We start from the raw sequence: 23,362 nt of genomic DNA, 5'->3' as shown, positions 1-23,362 counted from the left end.
GAAAGCAGGCTCTCCAGTGGAAAAGGGCAGTGCGTGTGTGTGTGTGTGTGTGTGTGTGTGATAGCCTCCTCACCATTTCAACTCCAGTGAAAACCACTTTGTGACCACACTTGCTTTAGGCGTGAAATGCCCCCCCTTCCCCAATTGACTTCAGTCTCCCCTGAGGAGTCAGGCCTGGCTTTGTAGTTCAAGTTCACCCTGTGTGAGTAACCAGGGCCAGTGCGTTTACTGGTGAGATAGGAGGACAGCTTGGGCCTGTGGCGGGCCAGCCTCGGCCCTTCCCTTCCTCAGAGCCGGGCCTGGTGAGGGGGCCATCACCTTTCTTCCACGCGCCCTCCCCATGCCAGTTTCAGGCCCGCAGGACTTTCCCAGCCTCTGCACCTAAGCTGGTTGCACTGCGTGAGAGTCCTGGCTGGGATGCAGCTCCGTGGTGGTGTGTTTGCCTCACGGGCCATGAGGTTGTGGGTTTGATTCCCAGTACTGCAACATCTTCAAGCTTTTGGGAAAGCTTTCAGGGAGTAAAAACATTGGAAGGTCCATTTCCACATCCAATCCACTCGTCTTCCCAGAAGCCTTCTGTGCGGACTTCCAATTAAATTAGCTGATGGTGTGTTCTCTGATGTGGGGCGGGAACCTTTTATCTTTGTAACCCAAGACCCACAGTGCCAAACCCCATGGGCTTGTTGGGTAGAGCAAACTCTATTGTGAGGCTTACGTTAATATTTAAAGCACAGATCTCCAGCACTGTGATCTTTCAGCTCATCAAACAATACTTCGTACACACTGCCGTTAATGCTGATGGCGGCTCTGGGGAGACTTAAAATCAATGTCAATGTATTTCCTCCTATTCCACTTTGTGAAACTTTGGCCATTTTGGAAAGCTCTGTCTCTTATTTTTTCTGCAACTCATCCCTTGGACTAAAAGCTTTTCAAGTTGGCAGTCAGTATCTAGGATTACGCAAGGCAAAGTTTTCAAGCACCATTAGTGTCTTGAAATTTTTGTATCACGGCTGTCTTCCCCGTCCTCTTGACTCCTCTGCACTCTTCGGGGATCCGATAATGAAGCAATGATGACAAGGCACCAAAGAATTAAGTTGAGCACACCTCTGTATTTCCAGTGCTTATGATGTTCCCATTTGTGTGGATAGTGAGTACTTCTCCTTTCCAAGAAATACATTAGTTTTTAAAAAATTGACACTTTGGAAAGTGTGCATTTAACTTTGGTAAAGATACAGGTAATGATACTAATTACTTGGTGAATTCTTATTCTAACAAGTATGAACTACATTATTTTATGTTTTAAAATGAACTAAATTGCTATTTTAACTTTACTTGGTCAATGATTATTTTAACTTTGAAAGGTCTTTGAGGGACAAAATTTTAAGAACTTTAACAAACATAACATTGATTCTAAAACAAAAAGACATTCTGGATCAGGCTTAGAAAATCCACACATCTAGATGGATGTGAAGTTTTTAAATGGTTTGGGGTACAAAGTAAAATTGTCACCAGTTTCAGAGGCTGCTAGAGAGCTGCTAACACAACTGAACTACCAGCTTGTTTATTCTTGTATTGGTCCTAGGGTTTGAACTTTGGGTCTGGGCACTGTCCATGAGTTTTTGTGCTCAAAGATAAGCACTCTACTGCTTGAGCCATAGCTCCAATTTCATTTTTTTTTGTAGTTAATTGGAGATAAGTATCTTATGGAATTTTCTTCTAGGCTGGCTTTGAACTGTGATCCTCAGATGTCAGCCTCCTGAGTAGCTGGGATTACAGGCCTGAGCCACCGAAGGGACCTAGCTTTCCCTTAGTTTTTTTTTTTTTGTTCAAGGCTGGTGCTTTATCACTTGAGTCACAGCTCTATTGTCTTTTTGGTGGCTAACTGGCTGTGACTCTCTCAGATTTGTCTGCCCAGGCCAGCTTTGAACTATGATCCTCAGATCGCAGCCTCCTGAGTGGCTAAGATTACAGGCATGAGCCACCAGCACCCTCACAGTTGAATTCTAAACTGGCCAAGTTGTGTCTGTTGCAAAGTTAGTTTCTTTTGTTGGTCATGGGGCTTGAACTCAGGTTCTGGGGGCTGTCCTTGAGCTCTTAAGCTCAAGGCTAACACTCTATCACTTTGTGCCATAGCCCCACTTCCAGATCGTTCCTTCCTTCCTTCCTTCCTTCCTTCCTTCCTTCCTTTCCTTCTTTCCTTTCTTTTTGAGTGGTTCATTGGAGATAAGAGTCTCATGGGGATTTTTCTGCTCAGGCTGCCTTCAAACTATGATCCTCAGATCTCAGCCTCCTGAGTGGCTAAGATTACAGGCAAAAGCTAGGCTGCAAACATTCTTTTTTGCTAGTCCTGGGACTTGAACTCAGGGCCTGAGCACTGTCCCTGGCTTCATTTTGCTCAAAGCTAGCACTCTACCACTTGAGCTACAGCGCCACTTCTGGCTTTTTCTGTTTATGTGGTGCTGAGGAATTGAACCCAGGGCTTCATATATGCGAAGCAAGTACTCTACCATTAGGCCATATTCCTAGCACCTGCAAAGTATTCTTTAAAACATTTTAAAATCAGTTGGGAATGAGTGAAGTATATGTGTTCGGGAGGGAGGGGGAGAGAAGTTTTAGAGTCTGTAATAGGACTCAAAAATAGTTAATTTCATAACTGCCATAGCTTTGTTTTTAATGATATTGTTCTTGGTTTTTGATATAATTAGAAAAACACATAAACACATCTCTTGCATTTAAAAGAGTAGGCCAGGGGCTGGGAATATGGCCTAGTGGCAAGAGTGCTTGCCTCATATACATGAAGCCCTGGGTTTGATTCCCCAGCACCATATATATAGAAAAAGCCAGAGGTGGCGCTGTGGCTCAAGTGGCAGTGTGCTAGCCTTGAGCAAAAAAAAGCCAAGGACAGTACTCAAGCCCTGAGTTCAAGCCCAGGACTGGCAAAAACAAAAACAAAAAAACAACAAATAAAAGAGTAGGCCAGGTTTTTGGGTTTTGCCTGCCCTGGGGGCTTGAACTCAAGGCCTTGGGCATCCCTGAACCTCTCTGTGCTCAAGGCTGGTGCTCTACCCCTTGATCCACAGTGCCACTTCCTGCTTTTTTGAGTAGTTTATTAGAGATAAGAGTGTCATGGGGAAATTTTCAGCCCGCGCTGGCTATGAACTACGATCCCTAGATCTCAGCCTCCTGATTGGCTAGGATGACAGGCGTGAGCCTCCAGCACCTGGCTTAGGCCAGATATTTCTATGAAATGGTCAATTCCAGTTTCTGGCTTACCTGTGGCAGAGCCTGGGTTCCCCCAAACCCCCCAGGCTTGTGCTCTGGCACCTGGAATGTAGCCAAGCCAAGGCAAGTGTCTTACCGCATCTGTGTGGAGGGGAGGAGTGGCATTTAGCACGTATGTCCACCAGGCAGAGGTCTACCGCTCCACTGGGCTGTTGAAATAATTACACCCATATCTCATGCAGGCTTCATGTTATTGGCACATAATAGGCAAGAAGTAGCAGTTCTGTGTCTAGCTGCTGTGAAAACTGGGTTAGGCTTAGGATACCTTACATCTACATTGTGTGCACATGAACAAGCACAGGTGGGATTTCCAGATAAAATACAGGATGTAGAGTTATCCTTGGATTTTAGGTAATTTTTGTTAGTGCAAGTATATTCCATTACACTTTCAGATTGTTGTCTGCTAGTGACACCTGTCTAGGCCATGAATACCTTCTGGAGTTTGTCTGGTACACATACGAAAGGTGGAAAGCGAGTGAGAAGCACCCACCATTCGCATGTGGCACGGATGTGGGTGGCTGTGTAAAAGCAGGGAGACTAAGTTACAGTGCTCAGAGGAGAGTCAGTCAGGGAAAGCCAACGAGCCCGGCTCCAGGACTGCGGCTTGAAAGATGAGCGGGAGGCTGGCAGGTGGTGGAAAGCTGAACTTCCCGCCTCTCCCCTGACCTTGTTCCCATGGAAACGCTTTATGGCTGGTGTGTGGCCTACCAGAGGTTTGGGTTAGTAACTGATAGCACGGCTGGCTCCCTGGCACCCCACTGGACACACGGACAGTGTGTGTGTGGGTGTTCCTGTGACTCGAGCGTTTACTGCATCCTCGCTTCCTTATTGCCTTCGCCCAGGAACTCTTTGGATTTTGTACAGAGTTGTGTAAAGACTAGGCATTTCCAGCGGTAACAAGGTTTAGGAGGTGGTGGTCACATCACTCTGGTATATGTGTGTGTGCACGTGCATGTACACACTTAGTGCTCGGGCTCGAACTCAGCCTCAAGGCTTACTTCTGGCTCTTTGCTGTTAGCTGGAGATAAAGCATCTGATCAGTTGACTTCGGATTTGCTTTGAGCCTCAGTTTTCAGATGGTCAGATCTCGGCTGCCCCAGCTGCAACCGGCTGGCTTCCACTTTCTATTCAGGACACCCTGTCCGCTGCCCTGTCTGTCTGATTTTAGGGCGAGGGCCAGTGGTGTTTTGAGTGTCAAGTGTCTGGTCCTGTAGACTGGGGACCTGGGCAGGTTTTCTATCTTGGCTGGGTAAGGTGAGTTGGTGTGGGAAGATGTGGCTTAGTGGTGTGGGGTTACAGAGAGCTTATGTTTTATACCACAAACGGTGCACACGCACTGTGCCTCTATTTCATGGGAATGAGAAGAGCTGGGGGTGTGTGGACCTTTGAACTTGTGAAATCATTAGTCGTGAGAGCTCATATCCGGAGGCAGGAGAGGGATTCAGTCAGATGGGAAGGCAACCTGGGGCTGGAGTGCCTGCCTAGCATTTTTGAGGCTCGGGGTTCAATGCCAGGCCTGGCAAAACAAAAGGTTCATCAGGTGGAAAACAGCTTGATTCGTATAATGGAAGTCTTGTAGATTTTTTTTCCCACCCATCTACTGTTTGCACAGGACTTCTCTTTAGTTCATGTTATGAAACCATCTAGTAATCTCTTCTTCTACATTAACTCTTGGACATTTTTGGCCCAAAGCAGTATGGGGGTGTGCTGATATAAAATCACAGGAGGGGGGAGAATTTAATCCAATCTGAAAACAGGAATGGGCATAATGCTCTTTAATGGAGGCCCTGGGGGGTGGGGGTGTTTAGGCTCTGGGTAATCGTGCCTGGTCCTGGTCCTTACCTGGCCAGGCATCGGTTCTTAGTCAGTCCCCGGTCCCCTCACGCCTGTCATCCCCGCCCTTCAGGAGGAATGAGGTCTGAGGATGGCGGTTCAAAGCCAGCCCTGGCAAGAAAGTCCGTGAGTCTCTCATCTTCAATGAACCACCAGGGGGCCGGATGTGGAGCTGTGTGTGTCTCTTAAGTGGTAGAGCCAAAGAGCTCAGGGACAGCGCCCAGGCCCCCGAGTTCAAGCCCCACGACCAACAACAAGAAAGAAAAGAAATGAAAAGACAGAAAAGAGAAAGAGCCCCCCCCGCAAAAAAATAGAGTTGCGTGGCTCCAGCTGGGGGCCAGGTCCCCGTGGGCACGGGCATCTGGGGACCCCGGCGCCGTCGGTGGGAGGACCGCGGGTGGAAGGGGGCCTGGGGAGGCCCGGGTGGGGGGTTTGGGGCCCGGGTTGCCAGCGCCCCGGCCCCGAGCGCTCCGGGACGGGCACGGACCGGAAGGTCTCGGAGTGGGACCCTAGGATCGGAGCTGGGGAGAAGCTGGGGACTGGAGGGCCCGGGACCCTCCCCCCCTCACCCCCCCCACGACTCCCCGGAGCGGTGGGCGGGAACCCCGGGGCGGCGGTGTGTATGTGTGTGTTGGGGAGAAGGACCAATCACGCTCGCCGTGCCGCCCAGGCCACGCCCCCTTTGTGCGGCGCGCGGTTGTCACGGCGACGCCCCGCCCCGCCCCGCCCCGCCCCGCCCCGCCCCGGCCGGCGCGGCCGCGGGACCCGCCGGCAGCCCCGCCGCAGTCCGCAGGAGCCGCCGCCGGCCCAGGGCGGATTCCCGGCGCCGCCGCTGGGAGCCCGCCGAGCCTCCCGCGCTGCCGCCGCCGCTGTCGCCGCCCCGGCTCAGCCTCGCCGCGTCGGGTCGCTGGCGGGACCCGGCTCCGAGCCCAGGCTCGGGGCCGCCGCAGGGACCCGCGCCTGGGGCCACCGGACCCCGCCCGGGGCCGCGCCCCGCCCGCCGCTGCCGCCCGCCGCCGCCGCCGCGCCCCGCAAGACACCGAGCCCGGCCGCCATGGAGGGCGACGCGTCGGACACGCTGGTCAGTGCCGTGGGTCCCGAGTTCTCGCACCGCGCCCGTCCCGCCCGGACTTGGGGTTCCGGGCCCTGGGAGGAGAGTGGGGCGCCGCGGGGGCGCGGCTGCGGAAGGCTGAGGGGCGCGGGGCGCAGAGGGGTCTGGAGCTGGGGTGCGGGCACAGTGGGGTCTCGGGTGCGGTCGCGGGGCGCGGTGGGGCGCGAAGGGGTCCAGGGCTCGGGGCGCAGTGGGGCGCAGGGCGCGGGTGCGGGGCGCAGTGGGGCTCGGGTGCTCTCGTGGGGCGCCCAGGGGGTGAGGACGCGGGGCGCGGGGTGCGGAGGCTCAGAGGGGTCTCGGGTTCCGTCGCGGGGCGCAGAGGGGTCCGGGGCGCGGGGCGAGCGAGGGCGGTGCCCAGCCGCCCTTTGTCTGGGAGGCGCGGCGGGGCGGCGCCCCTGCAGCCGGGTGCGGGTGCCGGTGCGGCTGCCGGCGGGGGAGGGGGTGCAGGGGGGAGGCTGGGTGCGTGAGGGCTCCGGGGCTGGAGTTGGACTTTGAAGCGGCGCCCAGGGACGGCGCGCGGCCCCGGTCGCGCTCACGGTTCAGCGGGCGGTGTAGAGCGGGTCAGTCCGAGCCGCGGGCGGGGACCGAGGTCCCCGGGCCCCCGGCTATGAGGGGGGGGCCGCCTCAGGGGGCCGCGCTGGGGACGGGCGGGGACCGTCGGGGAGGGAGGGTTCTGCGCATCCTCACTTCATTAGCCCAGTTAGCCTGGTAGGGCTACGTCGGGGCGCCTGTGCGCACCCCGTGGGTGAGAGGAGGGATGGGATGGCTGGGGCCTCGGTGACCCCTTGGTGAAACAGCTTAATAGAAACACATGGTTTTAAACGAGTGATGCTGGAGCCGGGCAGCAGACGGCAGGCAGGGCGGCTCACGCCTGTCATCCTAGCCGCACTGGAGGCTGAGATCTGAGGATTGGGGTCCGAAGCCAGCCGGGGTAGGAAAGCCTATGAGACTCTTCAATGAACCACCAAAAGGCTGGAAGTGGAGAGCCCAGGCCCCGAGTTCAAGCCCCAGGACCAAGATACACAGACACACACACACAGATACACAGACACACACACACAGCATGGCACAAATACCTTCACAGTCGTTGAAATTTGGGTTCTTTGGACCAAAGTTTGTAGAGAAAGGATGGGAAAATCACCATGGGACCTTTTAGAAGCCCTGAGCATGGTGGCCCCAAGTCCACTGCACCCTCTTCATGTTCATAAACTGCCTTTATGACTGCGGCTGTGCTGCAGAGCCGAGAACCCTCAGTGGGTGGAAAACTGCTGATAATTCAGCAGACTGGTTGGGCCAGTGTCCTCTGCTCCAGCGAATGCACTCAGCAGGGGCGTCCATTCTTCCTGTCATAGGCACACCTGTTGATTCTGAGGTGGTCTTGAGTGAGAGATATCATGTATGATACACAACCCCGCCCCCCCACCCCCGCCAGCCCTGAAACCCTGTCCACCTGCCTGGCTCTCCTGAGTACTGGGATTACAGGTGTGCTTCACCAAGCCCAGTAAGTTTCGACTGGACATTAGTATTAAATGTCCATAGTATTTTATGCCAACTCTTTTTCTTTAACTTTCTTTCCTTTAGTCTCACGTTTCCCAGTTCTCAGTTCTAAGCTGTGGCTGTTGAAGGGAGATGGATAGCATTCATTGTTCCAGGTTTAAGAGGAGTGGATTACTGGACAGGTGTTGGTGTGGAGCCGAGTTCTGACTCTGACCTTTCGCTGTGTTTTCAGGTGACTATTAAGAATATCGAGAGAGAGCTCATTTGCCCAGCCTGCAAGGAGCTGTTCAGCCACCCGCTGATCCTCCCGTGCCAACACAGCATCTGCCATAAATGTGTGAAGGAACTCCTATTGTCTCTGGATGACTCCTTCAATGATGTCGCTTCTGCTTCCGACAACTCCAATCAGAGCAGCCCTCGACTCCGCCTCCCCTCCCCCAGCCTCGATAAAATTGACAGGATTAGCAGGCCAGGTATCTGTGTGTGTGTGTGTACGTGTGTAAGAGAGAGAGAGCCAAGAGAGCGAGGAGCTTCTGCTCTTTTGTCACTCTGGAAGAATAATTTTTTTTCATGAGTATTGTTTTCTTCCAGGTAAATAAACTATAGTTTTTAAAAGGTCCCCCCACCCACACATTTTAAATGTTCAACTCATTTTTTTGGGAAATGTCCTTAAAGAGGACAATGGAACACCAACTTCGTGCTAAGACTCCTTAGTAGGGAGTCTGTATTTTAGGGGATATTTATGACCTGTGATATTTTTGATGTGATAATGGACGACTGAAATACTAGCGGATGAGCCACAAATGGCAATGTGCCAGTAAGGCCCACAGAATTGAGCACGGCTTAATGGCATGTTAGGAACGATGAATGCTCGAAAGTTCTTTAGCTAGATTATCTAATATCATTCTACCTGAGAACTTTTATTTCCCTCAGTCGTTTATAGTGCATTTTAAATATAAGCTTTTGAGGATCATAAAAGGCAGTGGAGCTGGGCGCTGGTGGCTCACGCCTATAATCCTAGCTACTCTGGAGGCTGAGATGTGAGGGTTGTGGTTTGAAGCCAACCCTGGGCAGAAAAGAAAAGGAGAATCTTAATTCCAATAAACTACTCAGAAAAAGTCAGAAGTGGCACTGTGGCTCAAGTAGTGGAGTGCCAGCCTTGAGCACAAAGAGGCTCAGAGACAGCGAGCGCCCAGGCCCTGAGTTCAAGCTCCAGTACTGGCAAAAAAAAAAAAAAAAGCAGTGGAATTCTGAGATATGTGTGTAGAAGCAGATGTAGTTTGACACAGTGTCAGTCTCTACCCAGCACTGGCTGGTGTTCACGTTGTTTCAGGTTGACCTAGTGAAGTCTTGTCCAGTGTTTTCTCCTGGACAGGTTCAGGGGGTTTAATGTAGGCTGAGGTTAAACACCGTCAGGCTGCTGAGGTGGGACACCTCACTTTTGGCTTGCCAGCTCTGTGACCCTCACCTTCAGCCTCGCCCAGTGTGGCTCTTTTAGGACCAGAAGTCATTCACCTTGAGTCCTTTTCCAGACAAGAATCTCTCTGTGGAGGTCCCATTGTGAACAATGCCGCTGTGGTTGAGTTTCCGAGTTCGAGCCGCGAGGTGCTGCCCCTTCCAACGCACAGGGGCATGGAACTGGCTCTAAGGGTGAAGTGGATGTTTCTTTAGAGGTCCCTGATAACTTGGAGGCTGTTTTGTACAAATAAAAATGATGTGTCCAGGGGCTGGGAATATGGCCTAGTGGCAAGAGTGCTTGCCTCGTATACATGAGGCCCTGGGTTTGATTCCTCAGCACCGCATATACAGAAAATGGCCAGAAATGGCGCTGTGGCTCAAGTGGTAGAGAGCTAGCCTTGAGCAAAAAAGAAGCCAGGGACAGTGCTCAGGCCCTGAGTTCACGGCCTAGGACTGGCCAAAAAAAAAAAATGATGTGTCCAGCCGGACCCTGGTGGCTCAGTCCTGTCATCCCAGCTAGGAAGGAAGCTGGGATCTGGGGATCTTGGTTTAAAGCCAGCCTGGGCACAAAAGTCCATGAGACTCTGATCTCCAGTGAACCACCAAAAAATCAGAAGTGGCGCTCAGGCACAGTGTTCATTAAAAAAAATGATGTGTCCACACCACAGAAGGGAGCATCAGGCATGTTGTGCATTGGCAGAGTGTGAGGATAATGGGGATTAGACTCTGTACTCACCCTGAACTTGTTACTCTGTGTGTGCGAGCACGTGCGGTGTGTGCATGTAAAGTGTGCTCATGTGAACGCACAGGCAGGTGTATACCACATTGTCTGTATATGCATATGCATGTGGGTGGTTATGTATACATGTGAATGTGTGTGTGCACACGAGTGCATGTACATGCATATAAGCATGCATTTGTATGTGTTCGTGTGTATATATGCACTGTATGGATATATACACATGTGTATATCTGTATATGCCTATGTACATGTGTATTTCGAATGTAACAGGTTAAATAATGTTATCAGAATTTTACTAGTTACTTTTTTAAAGTACGGCTAGTGGAAAAATTAGGCTCAAGTGTTTTATTTATTTCTAATTAAGAAATGGGTATTTTGAAAGAAGAACAATGTATCTATCACCGTTGCACATTAAATTATGCAGAAATAAAAACCACGTCTAGATTTCTGATGGTAAAGGGTACAGACTCTTCTTCCTTCCTCTTCTTTTGTATTGTCTGTTGTCAGGAAAAGCTGTTCAGTTTTTTTCCAGTTGTGGGGTTTGAACTCAGGGCTTGGGAGCTGTCCAGCTCTTCAGCTCAAGGTTAGGGCTCTACCACTTGAGCCACAGCACCACTTCCGGTTTTCTGGTGATTCATTGGAGACAAGAGTCTCATGGACTTTCCTCCTTGGGCTAGGTTGGAACCTGGAGCCTCAGATCTCAGCCTCCTGAGTAGCTAGGATGACAGGCATGAGCCACGGGTTCCCGGCTAGCTGCTCAGTTTTGGTAGTGTTTCCTAGCAGTGTTTAGGCTGATAACGAGTGATACAGAACATTCTTCCTTTTCCTCAGTGCCTCCAGGTTCATGCAGCCCTAGTCTTAGAGACAAGGACACATTCTGGATTGGAGGAAGGGAGCGAGAATGTTTTCTATGGCTGGCTGGGAAAACACATTTTGACTGTTAATTGAATAATTGTATTGTGTGCAGGACACAGCTCGTGTTTTCTCTTTTGTTAACAAGTTGTGATTCTTCCCGAGTGAAGTTCTAAATGCAGCTTTCTGTTCATTGTCCATGGCGTGCTGTGTTTCTGGGGAGGCAGAGAGGCTTTGGGCCTGGTAGCCTGGACTCCAGTGGAATGGCGTCGTGCGACTGCACATGCGGCTCTGGACCGGTCAGTGGTCGTCTCCATATGCACGTAGAAAGTGAGATGACTTAAAAGGTCAACAGGGGACTAGGAATGTGGCTTAGTGGCAGAGTGCCCGCCTAGCATGAAGCCATGAAGCCCTGGGTTCAAATCCTCAGTACCACAGAAACAGAAAAAGCTAGCAGTGGGCGCTGTGGCTCAAGTGGTAAAGTGCTAGCCTTGAGCAAAAGAAGCTCAGGGACAGTGCCCAGACCCTGAGTTCAAGCCCAAGGACTGGCCAATAAAAAAAGGTCAACAGGACTGAATTTCCAGGCAAGTTCTGATGTCTGAAAGTGGTCCTTGAACATCAGCCAGGATACATGAAACTACCAGGCACTGGTAGCTCAGGCTTGTAATCCTAGCTACTCAGGAGGCTGAGATGGGTGATCATGGTTAGAAGCCAGACCAGGCAGGAAAGTCCCCTCCAAAGTACCAGCAAAAATTGGAAAGTGGGGGCATGGTTACAGTGGTAGAGAGCCAGTCTTGAGTGCGGGGGGTGGGAGGGGGGAGAAGCCAAGAGCATGAGGCCCTGAGTTAAAGCCACCAGCGTACACATACACTCAGTGACACACACACACACACACACACACACACACACACACACACACACACGGTACCTAAAAATCCTTCACATTTGCCTAGAGTGGAATAAAGCTAAATGTGCTCCCTGTGAGCCCTTAAATAAGCCAATCCTATCTTAAGGTATTCAACTTTTAATTAATGGTATTATTTTTTATAGGTAGTAGAACATAATCTTGTTTTATCACATAGTTTTTTTGGTTAATGTTTTAAGGTATTTGGCCTCCGAATTTTAACCCTGAACCATCCATCCATTTTCACTCTAGTTGACCTTTATTTGAAAGGAAAATGGTCTGCTTTTTGGTGAAATGCTGGCGGGCCTTGGGATTCACTGGAGAAATGCGCCTTTCTGTTTTCCTCCTTGTCTTCTGCATCTTTTGATTTGCAAATCTTCAAAACCTGTCTCTGAGATTTGCCTGTTGTGATTCAGTAAGAGGAGCTGTTTACTTAAGTTTCTTATCTGTTTTTCATTCAGAAGTTATCTGAGAAAAATAATTTTTTCAAGTTGCAGAATTCTAATGTAATACTTAACTCATCAGTAAAATTCATAGGCATCATGTTTTTGGCTGAAAAAAAAAAAGTCTGAGGTGTATAGAAAAGGGACAAAGCATCTTAATCAAAATTTCCAAACATGGAGACCGGGGTGTTGCTAGTGTGTGTGTGCAAGCAGCATCTCAGGTCGGGATTTAACTTAGTTGTAGCTCATTCCTTTACTAATCATTACTTTCACAGAACCTAGAGTAGCTCGTCATCTTTTAACTGGCTGCTGGGATGAGCTGTTTACCTATTGAAACCTCAGCCTCCCAGTTCCTGGGTTAGAAATATGCATTTGTATGTAAATTTGCATGTGTTTACACCTGACTCCCGGATTCCCAGCTGCCTGAATGGCTGGGGTTGGCTTGTTCCCTGAGCTGAGCCGGAGCCCCCTCGCCTTCCTTGCTTTCTCGGCTGCCTCCTCTCTACCTGCTGTGGAGTGAAACTTCTGCATTGCATTGCTTGCTCTTAGAAGTCCTACGGCAACATGTTTGGGGTGGGATTTCCAAACTCTTTAAGGGGTGTTTTTTGGGGGTATGCATCCATGTTTAAAAATGTAAAACTGTTGAACGCTGGGGCACTGGCAGCCCACACCTGTCATCCTAGCTACACACACAAGGCTCAGATCTGAGGATTACAGTTCAAAGCCAGCCTGGGCAGGAAAGTGTGTGAGTCTCTTATCTCCAATTAATCACAGAAAAAGCCGGAAGTAGTGGAGAGTCTTGAGCAAAAGGAGCTTAGGGACAGCACCTAGGCCCAGAGTTCAAAGCCCTGCCTGGGGGCTGGGGGTGGGGAAGAGGGATGAGAGTCCCAGACAGTGTTTTATTTTCCCCCAGGATATCTACCCAGTCTTTTCCTTCTGAGTAGCTGGATCTATGGGTGTATGCTGGACCAAGGGTAGATTTCTAAGTGAGGGGAAGGAATGCTTGAGCCTCTGTGAGATGGAGAACTTTTTCTTAGGGAGCAGTGGGTAGGGACTGTCGAGCCTTAATTCCTTGATATTTCTACCCTTAGAGTGATAATCATGAACAAACCTGTGATGTTTAGGGTTCAGTTACTGAATGAAATCTGTTACAGAATTCTGGCACTTTTTGGATGCCCTGTGCTTTGTTGATGAGTGAAGTAACCTTCGTTGTTTGTTTCAGGTCACAAGAAGAGCTTACTAAACGGTTGGTCCCTCTTAACGTTACTAAATTCTAGATCTCTTAGTGAGTGGCTTTTCATTCTTTAAATTGCCTAGTGCTGCTGCCTGCTGGATTGTTTTAGAGAAAACAATACTACTGTGGGTGCTTAAAGCTTTCTTCAGTTTTTTTTTTTGTAGTCATAAAATTCCTTTGAGAAGCTGATAAGAGCTGTAGATAAACCAGAAAATGTGCAAATAGGTGGAGACTTCTGCACACAATTTCACATTGCTCCTGAGTTCAGGACCCCTCCGTCAGCCCAAGCAGTGTGTTTTAGTGCACGCTCATGCCTTTGCATCCGGTGGGTCTGAGCAACGAGAAATGTGAATTCTAGAAGTCAAAGGACCCTGTCCCCACGTAGCATTGTCTTCTGTGTTTCTGTCTTCCTATGGCTGTTTGGTTTAATTGGGTTTTTGGTGGCATTTTCTAGACCATGTTTCCCTTCTCTGTTTGACTCAATACCCGTGTAACCATGGATCACGGAAGGACTCCCAGACTCCCTGCCCTCACTGACCCGGCCTCCCCTGACCATGCAGGCTGGAAGCGGAACTCCCTGACGCCCCGGACCATAGCCTTCCCCTGCCCAGGCTGCGAGCACGATGTGGACCTGGGGGAGCGAGGCATCAGTGGCCTCTTCCGGAACTTCACGCTGGAGACCATCGTGGAGCGGTATCGGCAGGCGGCCCGGGCCGCCACGGCCATCATGTGTGACCTGTGCAAGCCACCGCCCCAGGAGTCCACCAAGAGCTGCATGGACTGCAGCGCCAGCTACTGCAACGAGTGCTTCAAGATCCATCACCCGTGGGGCACGCTCAAGGCACAGCACGAGTACGTGGGCCCCACCACCAACTTCAGGCCCAAGGTGAGGCAGGCCACGGCGCACCGGCCAGACGGCGACACTGGTACGGTCATCACAAGAAGTAGATGCTGGGCTGGGAATATGGCCTAGTGGCAAGAGCGCTTGCCTCCTACACATGAAGCTCACGGTTGGATTCCCCAGCACCACATATATGGAAAACGGCCAGAAGGGGCGCTGTGGCTCAGGTGGTAGAGTGCTAGCCTTGAGCGGGAAGAAGCCAGGGACAGTGCTCAGGCCCTGAGTCCAAGGCCCAGGACTGGCCAAAAAAAAAAAAGTAGATGCTCCTTACGATAATTCTCACTAGAAGGGGAAAGACTGTCTCCCATAGAGAGACAGTCTAGAACTTTGGTGCTTCCCTGTGAGAAACTCACACTTGCCTTTCCTGCAGCAGCTTTAGGAAATAGCTCTAATCCTGTCAGATCCTTTGACGTTCTCAAGGCCATTGACTTTAAAAATGTACTAATTGGTCCTGATGTTGTATGTACTATTTCTTTTAAGAGACCCATTAAATTGGCTAGTGCTGTTCTGTCATGAAAAGCCTTCTGATTAGTAGCTGAATTGGGCTTTTGTGAATGAAGGGTTTCCTGAAATTAGGCACACACGGCTCAAGCCTGTCATCCTAGCTACTCAGAGGCTGAGTACTGAAGTTCACGGTTCAAAGTCAGCGTGGGCAGACAAATCTGAAAGAGTCCTATTTCCAATGAGCAAAATGCTGGAAATGGTCAAGTGATAGAGCACTGGCCTCAATGGCTTTATGTATTTTATTTTAAGAAAATCTTGGTGTGTTGAGATCCTTAATCATACTTCTATTCATTTATTGAATGCGACAGATTTTAATGTGCCCGGAACATGAGACGGAGAAAATCAATATGTACTGTGAGCTGTGTCGGAGGCCGGTGTGTCACCTGTGTAAGCTGGGCGGGGCTCACGCCAACCACCGAGTGACCACTATGAGCACTGCCTACAAGACCTTGAAGGTAGGGCAGGGTTGGGCTTCTGGGGTAGCCAGCCCACCTCTCCCTCCTCTGGGGACCACACTGGTCCACCACAGACACTGGAGGGTCGGGGAAAATACATCCATATATACCTTCGTACTTTCATACTTGTATTGGCCTCATATATTACTGCACATGTATAGTTTTATATTTTATATCTGTCATGCTCAGTAGTGCATATAGACATATTTATTGTTCTGTGTACTCATTCTCTCCCTCTACAATTACTGGGTCAGTTTTAATTGATCTTTATTTATATGTATAATATATATGCAATATATCATGTTATATATCACATTCAACATATATTATACAGAATATATGTAATATATAGTATGTATATGCAGTTGGTACATGTATATAACATAATAAAATATTAATATAATGAAGGCTTCATGGAGGGATGACTAGCTGAATTTTTACCAAATATGAATCAAAACGATGCAATAAAAAAATCTGCAAGTTGGGGGCCAGTTGGCTCACGCCTATAACCTAGTTACTCAAGAGGCTGAGATCTAAGGATCTTGGGGTGATACTAGCCTGTTGGAGAAAACCCTCCAGACTCCATTTCCAGTTAAGCAGCAAAATGCTAGGCTGGTGACGTGCCTCAAGTGGTAGAATAAAATGAAATCTGCAAGGTCTCCGCTAACCTATTTTTGTCCTTTGTGTTACAAATGTCCCACAGGAAAAGCTTTCGAAGGATATTGATTACCTCATTGGTAAGGAGAGCCAGGTGAAGAGCCAGATTTCAGAACTGAACTTGTTAATGAGAGAAACGGAGGTGAGTGGTGCATGGCCTGACAGTCAGGGCCCTTGCTCATGATCACCTGGGTGACCCAGTGTGAGTTGGAATCACACCTGCATTCAGTCTCAGCCCATGCATTCAGTCTCAGCCCATGCAAGGGTTTGTTATCTGTGCTGTGACAGAGTGATCAGGTGACATCCTGGGAACACAGGAGGAATGACTGACAGGAAGTGACTGTTGCTAGGCCTCATCAGTTACATTAGCTGTGAACAGACAGATAGATGGGTAGACAGACAGACCTTCTCCTTTTGAAATGAAAATGTTGAATGAACACTAGATAGGATCATATAATAACATACTACATGTCCACAATCACAATGTTCAGAGCACGTGACGAGGCTCCAGGCCACCGAGCTCCAGCCGGAATCCACTGTGGAGTCAGGATTCAGTGACCCTTGCCTTTAATTTTTATGTCTTAGAAAAGAATGACTATATATTTTTTTAATTTTGTAGCTAGGATTTAACTTAAAGGCAATTGCACAGAAAGGCTTAAACCTCCTGAACCTGAAATGAATCCCCAGGGTTCAGTTATTTTGTGTTGTCACGTGTGTGGTTCTAGTAGTTCGTTTCTGTCCCAATGTCCTTTCTGGATAATTGAAGTGCTTAGAAATAATAATGTATATTATCATGAGAGATCGTTAATAATACCACTATTACTGATGATAAGAAATTAATAGTAGTAAGTAATGATTTAGTTATCCATAGCTAAGATATACTCATGAGAATGAAGACTTGTCATCTCCTGGACGTGAGGGTGGCAGGCGTCAGGAAACCAGTGCATTTCTGTACCATGGTGGTTTGGGCAGTTTCCGAGTATGACAGAATTGCTTTCATTGCCTGTCCATCCATCCGTCCATCTGGGTCTCCTTGACTTGTGGCAGTTTTTCATTGGGTTTAGCAGATGGCGTGAACTTTGTTCTTCCCCACAGTGCAACGGCGAGAGAGCAAAGGAAGAAGCCATCGTGCACTTTGAGAAGCTCTTTGAGATTCTGGAGGAGAGGAAGTTGTCCGTGCTGAAGGCCATTGAGGCCTCCAAGAAGCTGAGGCTGGATAAGTTCCAGACGCAGGTGGAGGAGCACCAGGGGCTCCTGGAGAGCAGTGGGCTGGTGGGCTATGCCCAGGAGGTGCTCAAGGAGACCGACCCGTCCTGCTTCGTCCAGACGGCCAAGCAGCTCCACCTCAGGTGCTCCGCCCCACACCACGCATGCCCCACAGGCATGCCACCACCGAGCCAGGCTCAAGCCTGGTCTCATCTGGATTTGTGTGTGTGTGCCGGTCCTGAGCACTGTCTCTGAGGCCCCCCCCCCCCACTCCCCAAGTCTAGCACTTTACCACTTGAGCCATGACTCCACTTGTGACTTTCATTGGAGATGAGTCTCACAGACTTTCCTCCCCGGCGAGCCGTGATCCCCGGCTCTCAGCCTCCTGAGGAGCTAGGATGCCAGGTGTGAGCCACGGGTGGGGGTGGCTAGCTTGATCTGGGTTGTTTCTGATATAAAATGTTTCTCATTACAGAATACAGAGAGCGACAGAATCGTTGAAGAGCTTTCGACCTGCTGCTCAGACATCTTTTGAAGACTACGTGCTGAATACATCCAAGCAATCGGAACTCCTTGGAGAACTGTCTTTTTTCTCCAGTGGTAAGTCCCAGGGAGGGCAGCTGAAGTCTCGGCTTGCAAGCATGCGTCATGTGCCTCTTGCTTTTGACATGAGAAAGGGACATCACTGGGCCTGGGCCCCAATGTCATCATTTTTCTTTTTTACTGAGGAACAATCTTAGTGCCAAGCTGCCAGCCCTTGAATGTCGTCTTGAATCTTGTGGTTCATGCAGGGGTGGCCGTCCCGGAGATCAGCGAGGAGCAGAGCAAGGTTTACAACAACGCCCTGATCAATTGGCGCCATCCAGGCGGGGACGAGGCGGACAGCTACGTGCTGGAGTACCGGAAGGTCAGCCGGGAGGAGACACTGCTGCCGTGGGACGAGGTGGAGGTGCTGGGCACCAGCAAAGTGGTCTCCAACCTGGACAGCAACGCGCACTATGCCTTCCGCGTGCGCGCCTACCGCGGCTCCATCTGCAGCCCCTGCAGCCGGGAGCTGGTCCTGCACACGCCACCGGCGCCAGGTAAGGCTCTCCTTTCCTCTGAGCTTCCCAAGGCTGGTGCTCCGCTGCCTGAGCCACAGCCCCACTTCTGGCTTTTTGCTGATCAGCTGGAGATGAGAGTCTCACGAACTCTCCTGCCCTGCTGGCTTCTCTCTGTGATCCTCAGCCCTCAGCCTCCTGAGTAGCTAGGATGACAGGCATGAGTCACCAGCGCAGCTCAGCTCCAAGGCTGCTGTCAGGAGGAGCTTTGCAGGGCAAGGAGTAAGAGATGGGATTGTGCCGGGTTGCCTCCAACAGCATGCTTCACATGCTGTCATTCTATAATCTAGGATCTAAGTATGTCCAGATGTCCTGTACTCTGGCTTCACCTGGTCTAGGGTGTTCTTAGCCAGAGGGTGTGGGGGGGCTGTGGGGGGGGGAGGCTGTGGCGTGGGGGGGGGCAGTGTGCGCCCCCCCCCCGCAGGTGCAGGGGTGCAGGGAGAACCTTGCAGCTCGAGGCAGGGGCTCCAGATCCCACCTATGTGCAGGACCTGGAGGACAGAAGTTGGCCCGGCCCGGCCCGGCCCTGCCAGTGGTCCTTAGGCTTCTCTAGTTGGAGAACTTTAGTGGCTTAGGACCTCAGATTTTCCCTGCCCTGTCCTTCCTTCCTCCTGTTTTATTTTTGGTCCAAAATAGAGAAGCTGTGTGTGTAGATTTCCCTCTGTGGTTTTCAAGCACATCATGGCGTTAAAAAATTGGGGCACACGTAGAGTTGGCTAAAATGATTTCTCTTGAATTTTGATAAAATCCAGTAGCGCCCTCGGATGCCTTTTCCAGTATGAAGTGGGAGCCATGTGTTCTCCCTGACTTGTGCGTGGTGGAGGAGGGAGGGAGAGGAGCAGGACAGGGGAGAAGAGACGGGGAGGAACAGCACGGGAGGGAGCAGTAGTGCAGCTGCCTGTTTTCAGGGGTGCTTCCTTTTCTTGGAGAGAAGCCTCATGAGTGAAATTAGCCCACCCTTCCATTCACTGTGCAAGTCAGGAGGTTCAGGAGATGGAGAAGAGGCAGGAATGAGCTTGCCAGGGCGCTGGGCGATACCAGGAGGAAGGGTCTGCCAGTCCATGAAAATGGGTTTAGCTCTTTGCCAGAGGCCAGGTCTTGAAAACATTGTGATGGTGTCACATGGAGGACATTTACTCTTCTGACCACCAGTTCAGTGGCATCCACAGTCATTCTCCCCATCCCACCCCAAAAGTCTGTTATCCATAACTCCCACGTGATCAATAACTCCCTGCTGTGATCAGTAACTCCCTGTCATGATCAGTAACTCCTTCCCATCATCAATAACTCCCCACCATGATCAATAACTCCCGATTCCTGCTTGACTGAGGCTTTGCCTCTCATGGGCTCCACAGAAATGGCCTTGCATGGTGGGCATCACCTTTGAAGTGTCTTTTAATTTCCTCCTAAGGATTTTTGCTAGTTCTTTGGAGATAAGAAGCTCATGGACTTTTCTGTCCAGGCTGACTTAGAACCCTGATCTTCAGATCTCTCAACCTCTTGAGAAGCGAGGATTATTATAAGCATAAGCCACCAGCACTAGGCTTTAATTTTTTTAAAAAGTGACACTACTGTATTTCTTGTGTCTGCCATGTGGCTTGTTAAGGAAAAGAGCTTAATATCTCAAAATTTGGAATCAATGCATATGCAAATGTGATCATTCATATAAGGATAAGAATGATTAACTATAAACCATCCACATTCAATTGATTATCTGTATTCCACAGAGGTGCACTTACGATTTTTTTTTGTCAGTCCTGGGATGTTTGAACTCAGGGCCTGAGCAGTCCCTGGCTTCTTTTTGCTCAAGGCTAGCACTCTGCCACTTGAGCCACAGCACCACTTATGGCAGTTTTCTGTATATGTGGTGCTGGGGAGTCGAACCCAGGGCTTTTATGTATATGAGGCAAGCACTCTACCACTAGGCCATACTCCCAGCCCCCACTTATGATTTTTTTTTAAAAAACACATATTCAAAACACTTGCTTCTGCTTTGGAGGTTTCCCGGAGGGCAGGGGACGGGGGCGTGTCTGTGGGGCCCCAGGGCGTGTCTGTGGGGCCCCCGGGGCATGTCTGTGGGGGTTGGGGGGGGGGGTCTGAACATGTCTGGGGAAGGCCGCGCCATTTTGACCCGAGACTCACGGTGAGCTCCGCTCAGTTCTCAGCTTCCTCTTCGACGACAAGTGTGGCTACAACGCGGAGCGCCTATTGCTGAACCTGAAGCGGGACCGGGTGGAGAGCCGGGCGGGCTTCAGCACCCTGCTGGAGGCCGAGCGGATCCAGGCCGGCCACTACGCCAGCCTAGACTACATCATCGCGGACGCTGGCATCAGCAAGGGGCGGCACTTCTGGGCCTTCCGCGTGGAGCCCTATTCCTACCTGGTGAAGGTGGGCGTGGCCTCCAGCGACAAGCTGCAGGAGTGGCTGCACTGTCCCCGCGAGGCCGCCAGCCCCAGGTAGGCCCGCCCTCCCCGCCCGCGACCCGGCGCGTCCACGCGCACACGCGCGCGCATGCGCACATACACAGAGTCAGGCAGAGGGAATAGTGAGACCTAGGCGTCCAAGCAGGTCTGTTAGGACAGTTCTGGTGACGCGGTTCAGGGTTTTCAGATAGGAAAGTCCTTACTACCCCCGGCCTCGGCCGCACACACCAGTGAAGTGCTTCCGGTGGCCACGCTCAGCCGGTGTCACCTGCCCGCCAAGTGTCGCCTTGGGGACTTGTCAAACCTCCCGCGCAGAAACTATCAGTTCTGCAGGACACTGAGGGATGGGGGTGGTGGGGGTGGGCACGGAGCCCTGAGAGTGAGTGGGGGCCGCGGGGCGGGCCCCTGGACCGAGTGTCGTTCCCCCCGCAGGTACGAGCAGGACAGCGGCCACGACAGCGGGAGCGAGGACGCCGGCCCGGACGCCCCGCAGCCCTTCACGCTGGTCACGGTGGGCATGAAGAAGTTCTTCATCCCCCGCACCCCGTCCGCCTCCGGCGAGCCCGAGGCCCGCGTGCTCCCCATGCCCGCCAGCATCGGCGTGTGCCTGGACCACGACCGGGGCCGCGTGGCCTTCTACGACATGGCGCGCATGCGCTGCCTGTACGAGCGGCCCGTGGACTGCGCGCGCACCATGTTCCCGGCCTTCGCCCTCATGGGCGGCGCGGGCATCCAGCTGGAGGAGCCCATCGCCCCCCGCTACCTGGACTTGGGCCAGGACGCTTAGCCGCCGGGCTCGCGTGGCAGGACGGCACGCGGTGCCAAGCGGTCCCCATTACACGGTCACACGCGTTCCCTGTGTCTGCTTCTTCCTCGGCCCGGCCACGCCAGGCCGTCCCCAGACCTGCCCAGTCCCCCACAGGCCACGCCAGGCTGTCCTTCCCCGCCCCCCCCGCCCCTCCCACCGCAGTGGCCTGGCCACGCCTCCCCGCCTGGGCCTGGGCGCGCACGGCGTCCACGCACGCCACACGGAGGCGCCCACGTGATCCTGGCCCGCGCTTCTTATTTATTACGCCGCCTTGCGTGTGAGTTCGTGTGTGTGTGTTTCTGTCATGTTTTCGTCTTTTGAGAAGCTTATTTTTTTAAACTGCTCGTGTGTGGGGGTTAGCACGGAGCCGCGCGTCCTGCATTTGGTCTTCCGAGGAAAATAAGGAGGTAGATAGGAAGACAGAGAACCGGAAAGTGCTGAAGTATCCTAACCCGATGATGTCTTTTTAAAATGTGAAGCTAAGAAGAGCCAGTCAGTGACCCCGGGAAAATGAGCACTGCTGTTGTTTGTGTGTTTTTTGTTTTGGTTTTTTTTTTTTTGAAGACCACAAAACTGTATTAGTAAGAATACGTGTGTGCGCGCACACGCGTGTGCACACCAGTCCTGGGCCTAGAACTCAGGGTCTGGACACTGTCCCTGAGCTTTTCCCCCGCTCAAGGTTGGTGCTCCACCACATGAACCACAGCTCCACTTCCAGCTTTTTGTTTTTCAGAATTTAGAGGTAAGCGTCTTACAGACGTTGCTGCCTGGGCTGGCTTCGAACCACGGTCCTCAGATCTCAGCCTCCCTGAGGAGCTGGGCTTCCAGGCTGGTGGGGGGACTGGGTTCGGGTTTGTTGGGCCTGTACTGGCCACGTGCCTTGTTGAAGTGTAAGCATCTGGCTTATTAGCATGTGGAACTTTTCACTTTTTGTTTTGGTTTTCCCCAAGGGGGGAAAAAAACCCTGCAATTTTTAACTTTTGAAACTCGTGTTTATAACGAAAAATTATTTCTTAGGCGTGATGTAGAGTGAGGTTGATGTCCTATTTGCCCTTTGTCTCCCTGTGTGATTTTTATATTTTCTGCATACATATTACCAGCCCTTCCCAGTTTATGTTTACAAGTTTGGAAAGTTCATGCTATATTTTTTTTAGCAGCCTTGAACACATTCTAAAATGTGGAACAGCAAACTGTTTAGTGTGGCAATTTTTGGTCCATTGGTGAGGATATTTGTCATATAAGCAAGTTAAATGTCAAAATAGGAATAATGGCTAAAGTTGCCGTGAAGGGTACCCTTTGGTAAATTAAACTTTTTTTTAAATTTGAAGAATTATACTTTATTTAAATTGGATATTTTAAAAGTTTTTTAAGGCATTATGCTTTTTAAGGTATGAGCTTTTTCACTTGAGGCTAGCACTCTTACACTCTTACAGTTCCAGTTCTGGCTTTTTGGTAGCTTATTGGAGATAAGAGTCTCTCGGACTTTACTGCCTGGGCTGGCTTCAAACCACCAGCCTCAGATCACAGCCTCCTGAGTAGCTAGGATGACTGGCACAAGCCACTGATACTTGACTAAATCATTACTTCCTTTCTTTTTTTTTTTAAGTTAGAATGTTCAGAAACTAGGACATGCACTAATAATTTATGGAATGTTGGTGGCATCTGAATGGGAAGACCCAAACTCTTGGAACGTGTGTGTGTGTGTGTGTGTATGTTTTATAGTTTTTCACTAGAAGTCTTATTCAGGCTGATAACACTGAATTAGATTCTGCCTCACCCTCTTCCCAACCCTGATGTGATGCATCATGGGAAATGCTGGATGTGGCGACTCAGGCCTGTAATCCTGGCCTACAACTGGGATTAGGAGGCTGAGACCTATAGGATCACAGTTGAAGGCCAGCCTGGACAGACAAGTCCACCAGACTCCATCTCCAATGAGCAAAAAGCTAGAC

At 50.8% G+C, this 23,362-nt stretch overlaps 1 protein-coding gene across 1 annotated transcript; it reads left to right on the top strand.

Annotated features, from left to right (window-relative positions):
* Positions 1–6,156: 6,156 nt before the first annotated feature.
* Positions 6,157–21,416, top strand: Trim36 (tripartite motif containing 36). Its single transcript, XM_048334064.1, has 10 exons — positions 6,157–6,196; positions 7,956–8,196; positions 13,917–14,242; positions 15,070–15,216; positions 15,920–16,015; positions 16,969–17,222; positions 17,555–17,679; positions 17,871–18,161; positions 20,338–20,635; positions 21,035–21,416. Exons 1-10 carry the CDS (start codon positions 6,170–6,172, stop codon positions 21,387–21,389), a joined length of 2,160 nt encoding a protein of 719 aa, XP_048190021.1. The 5' UTR covers positions 6,157–6,169; the 3' UTR covers positions 21,390–21,416.
* The last annotated feature ends 1,946 nt before the right edge of the window (positions 21,417–23,362 follow it).

Source organism: Perognathus longimembris, chromosome 25, assembly GCF_023159225.1.
Source record: "Perognathus longimembris pacificus isolate PPM17 chromosome 25, ASM2315922v1, whole genome shotgun sequence".
Lineage (NCBI taxonomy): Eukaryota > Metazoa > Chordata > Mammalia > Rodentia > Heteromyidae > Perognathus > Perognathus longimembris.
This window is presented reverse-complemented; position numbering and strand designations above follow the sequence as displayed.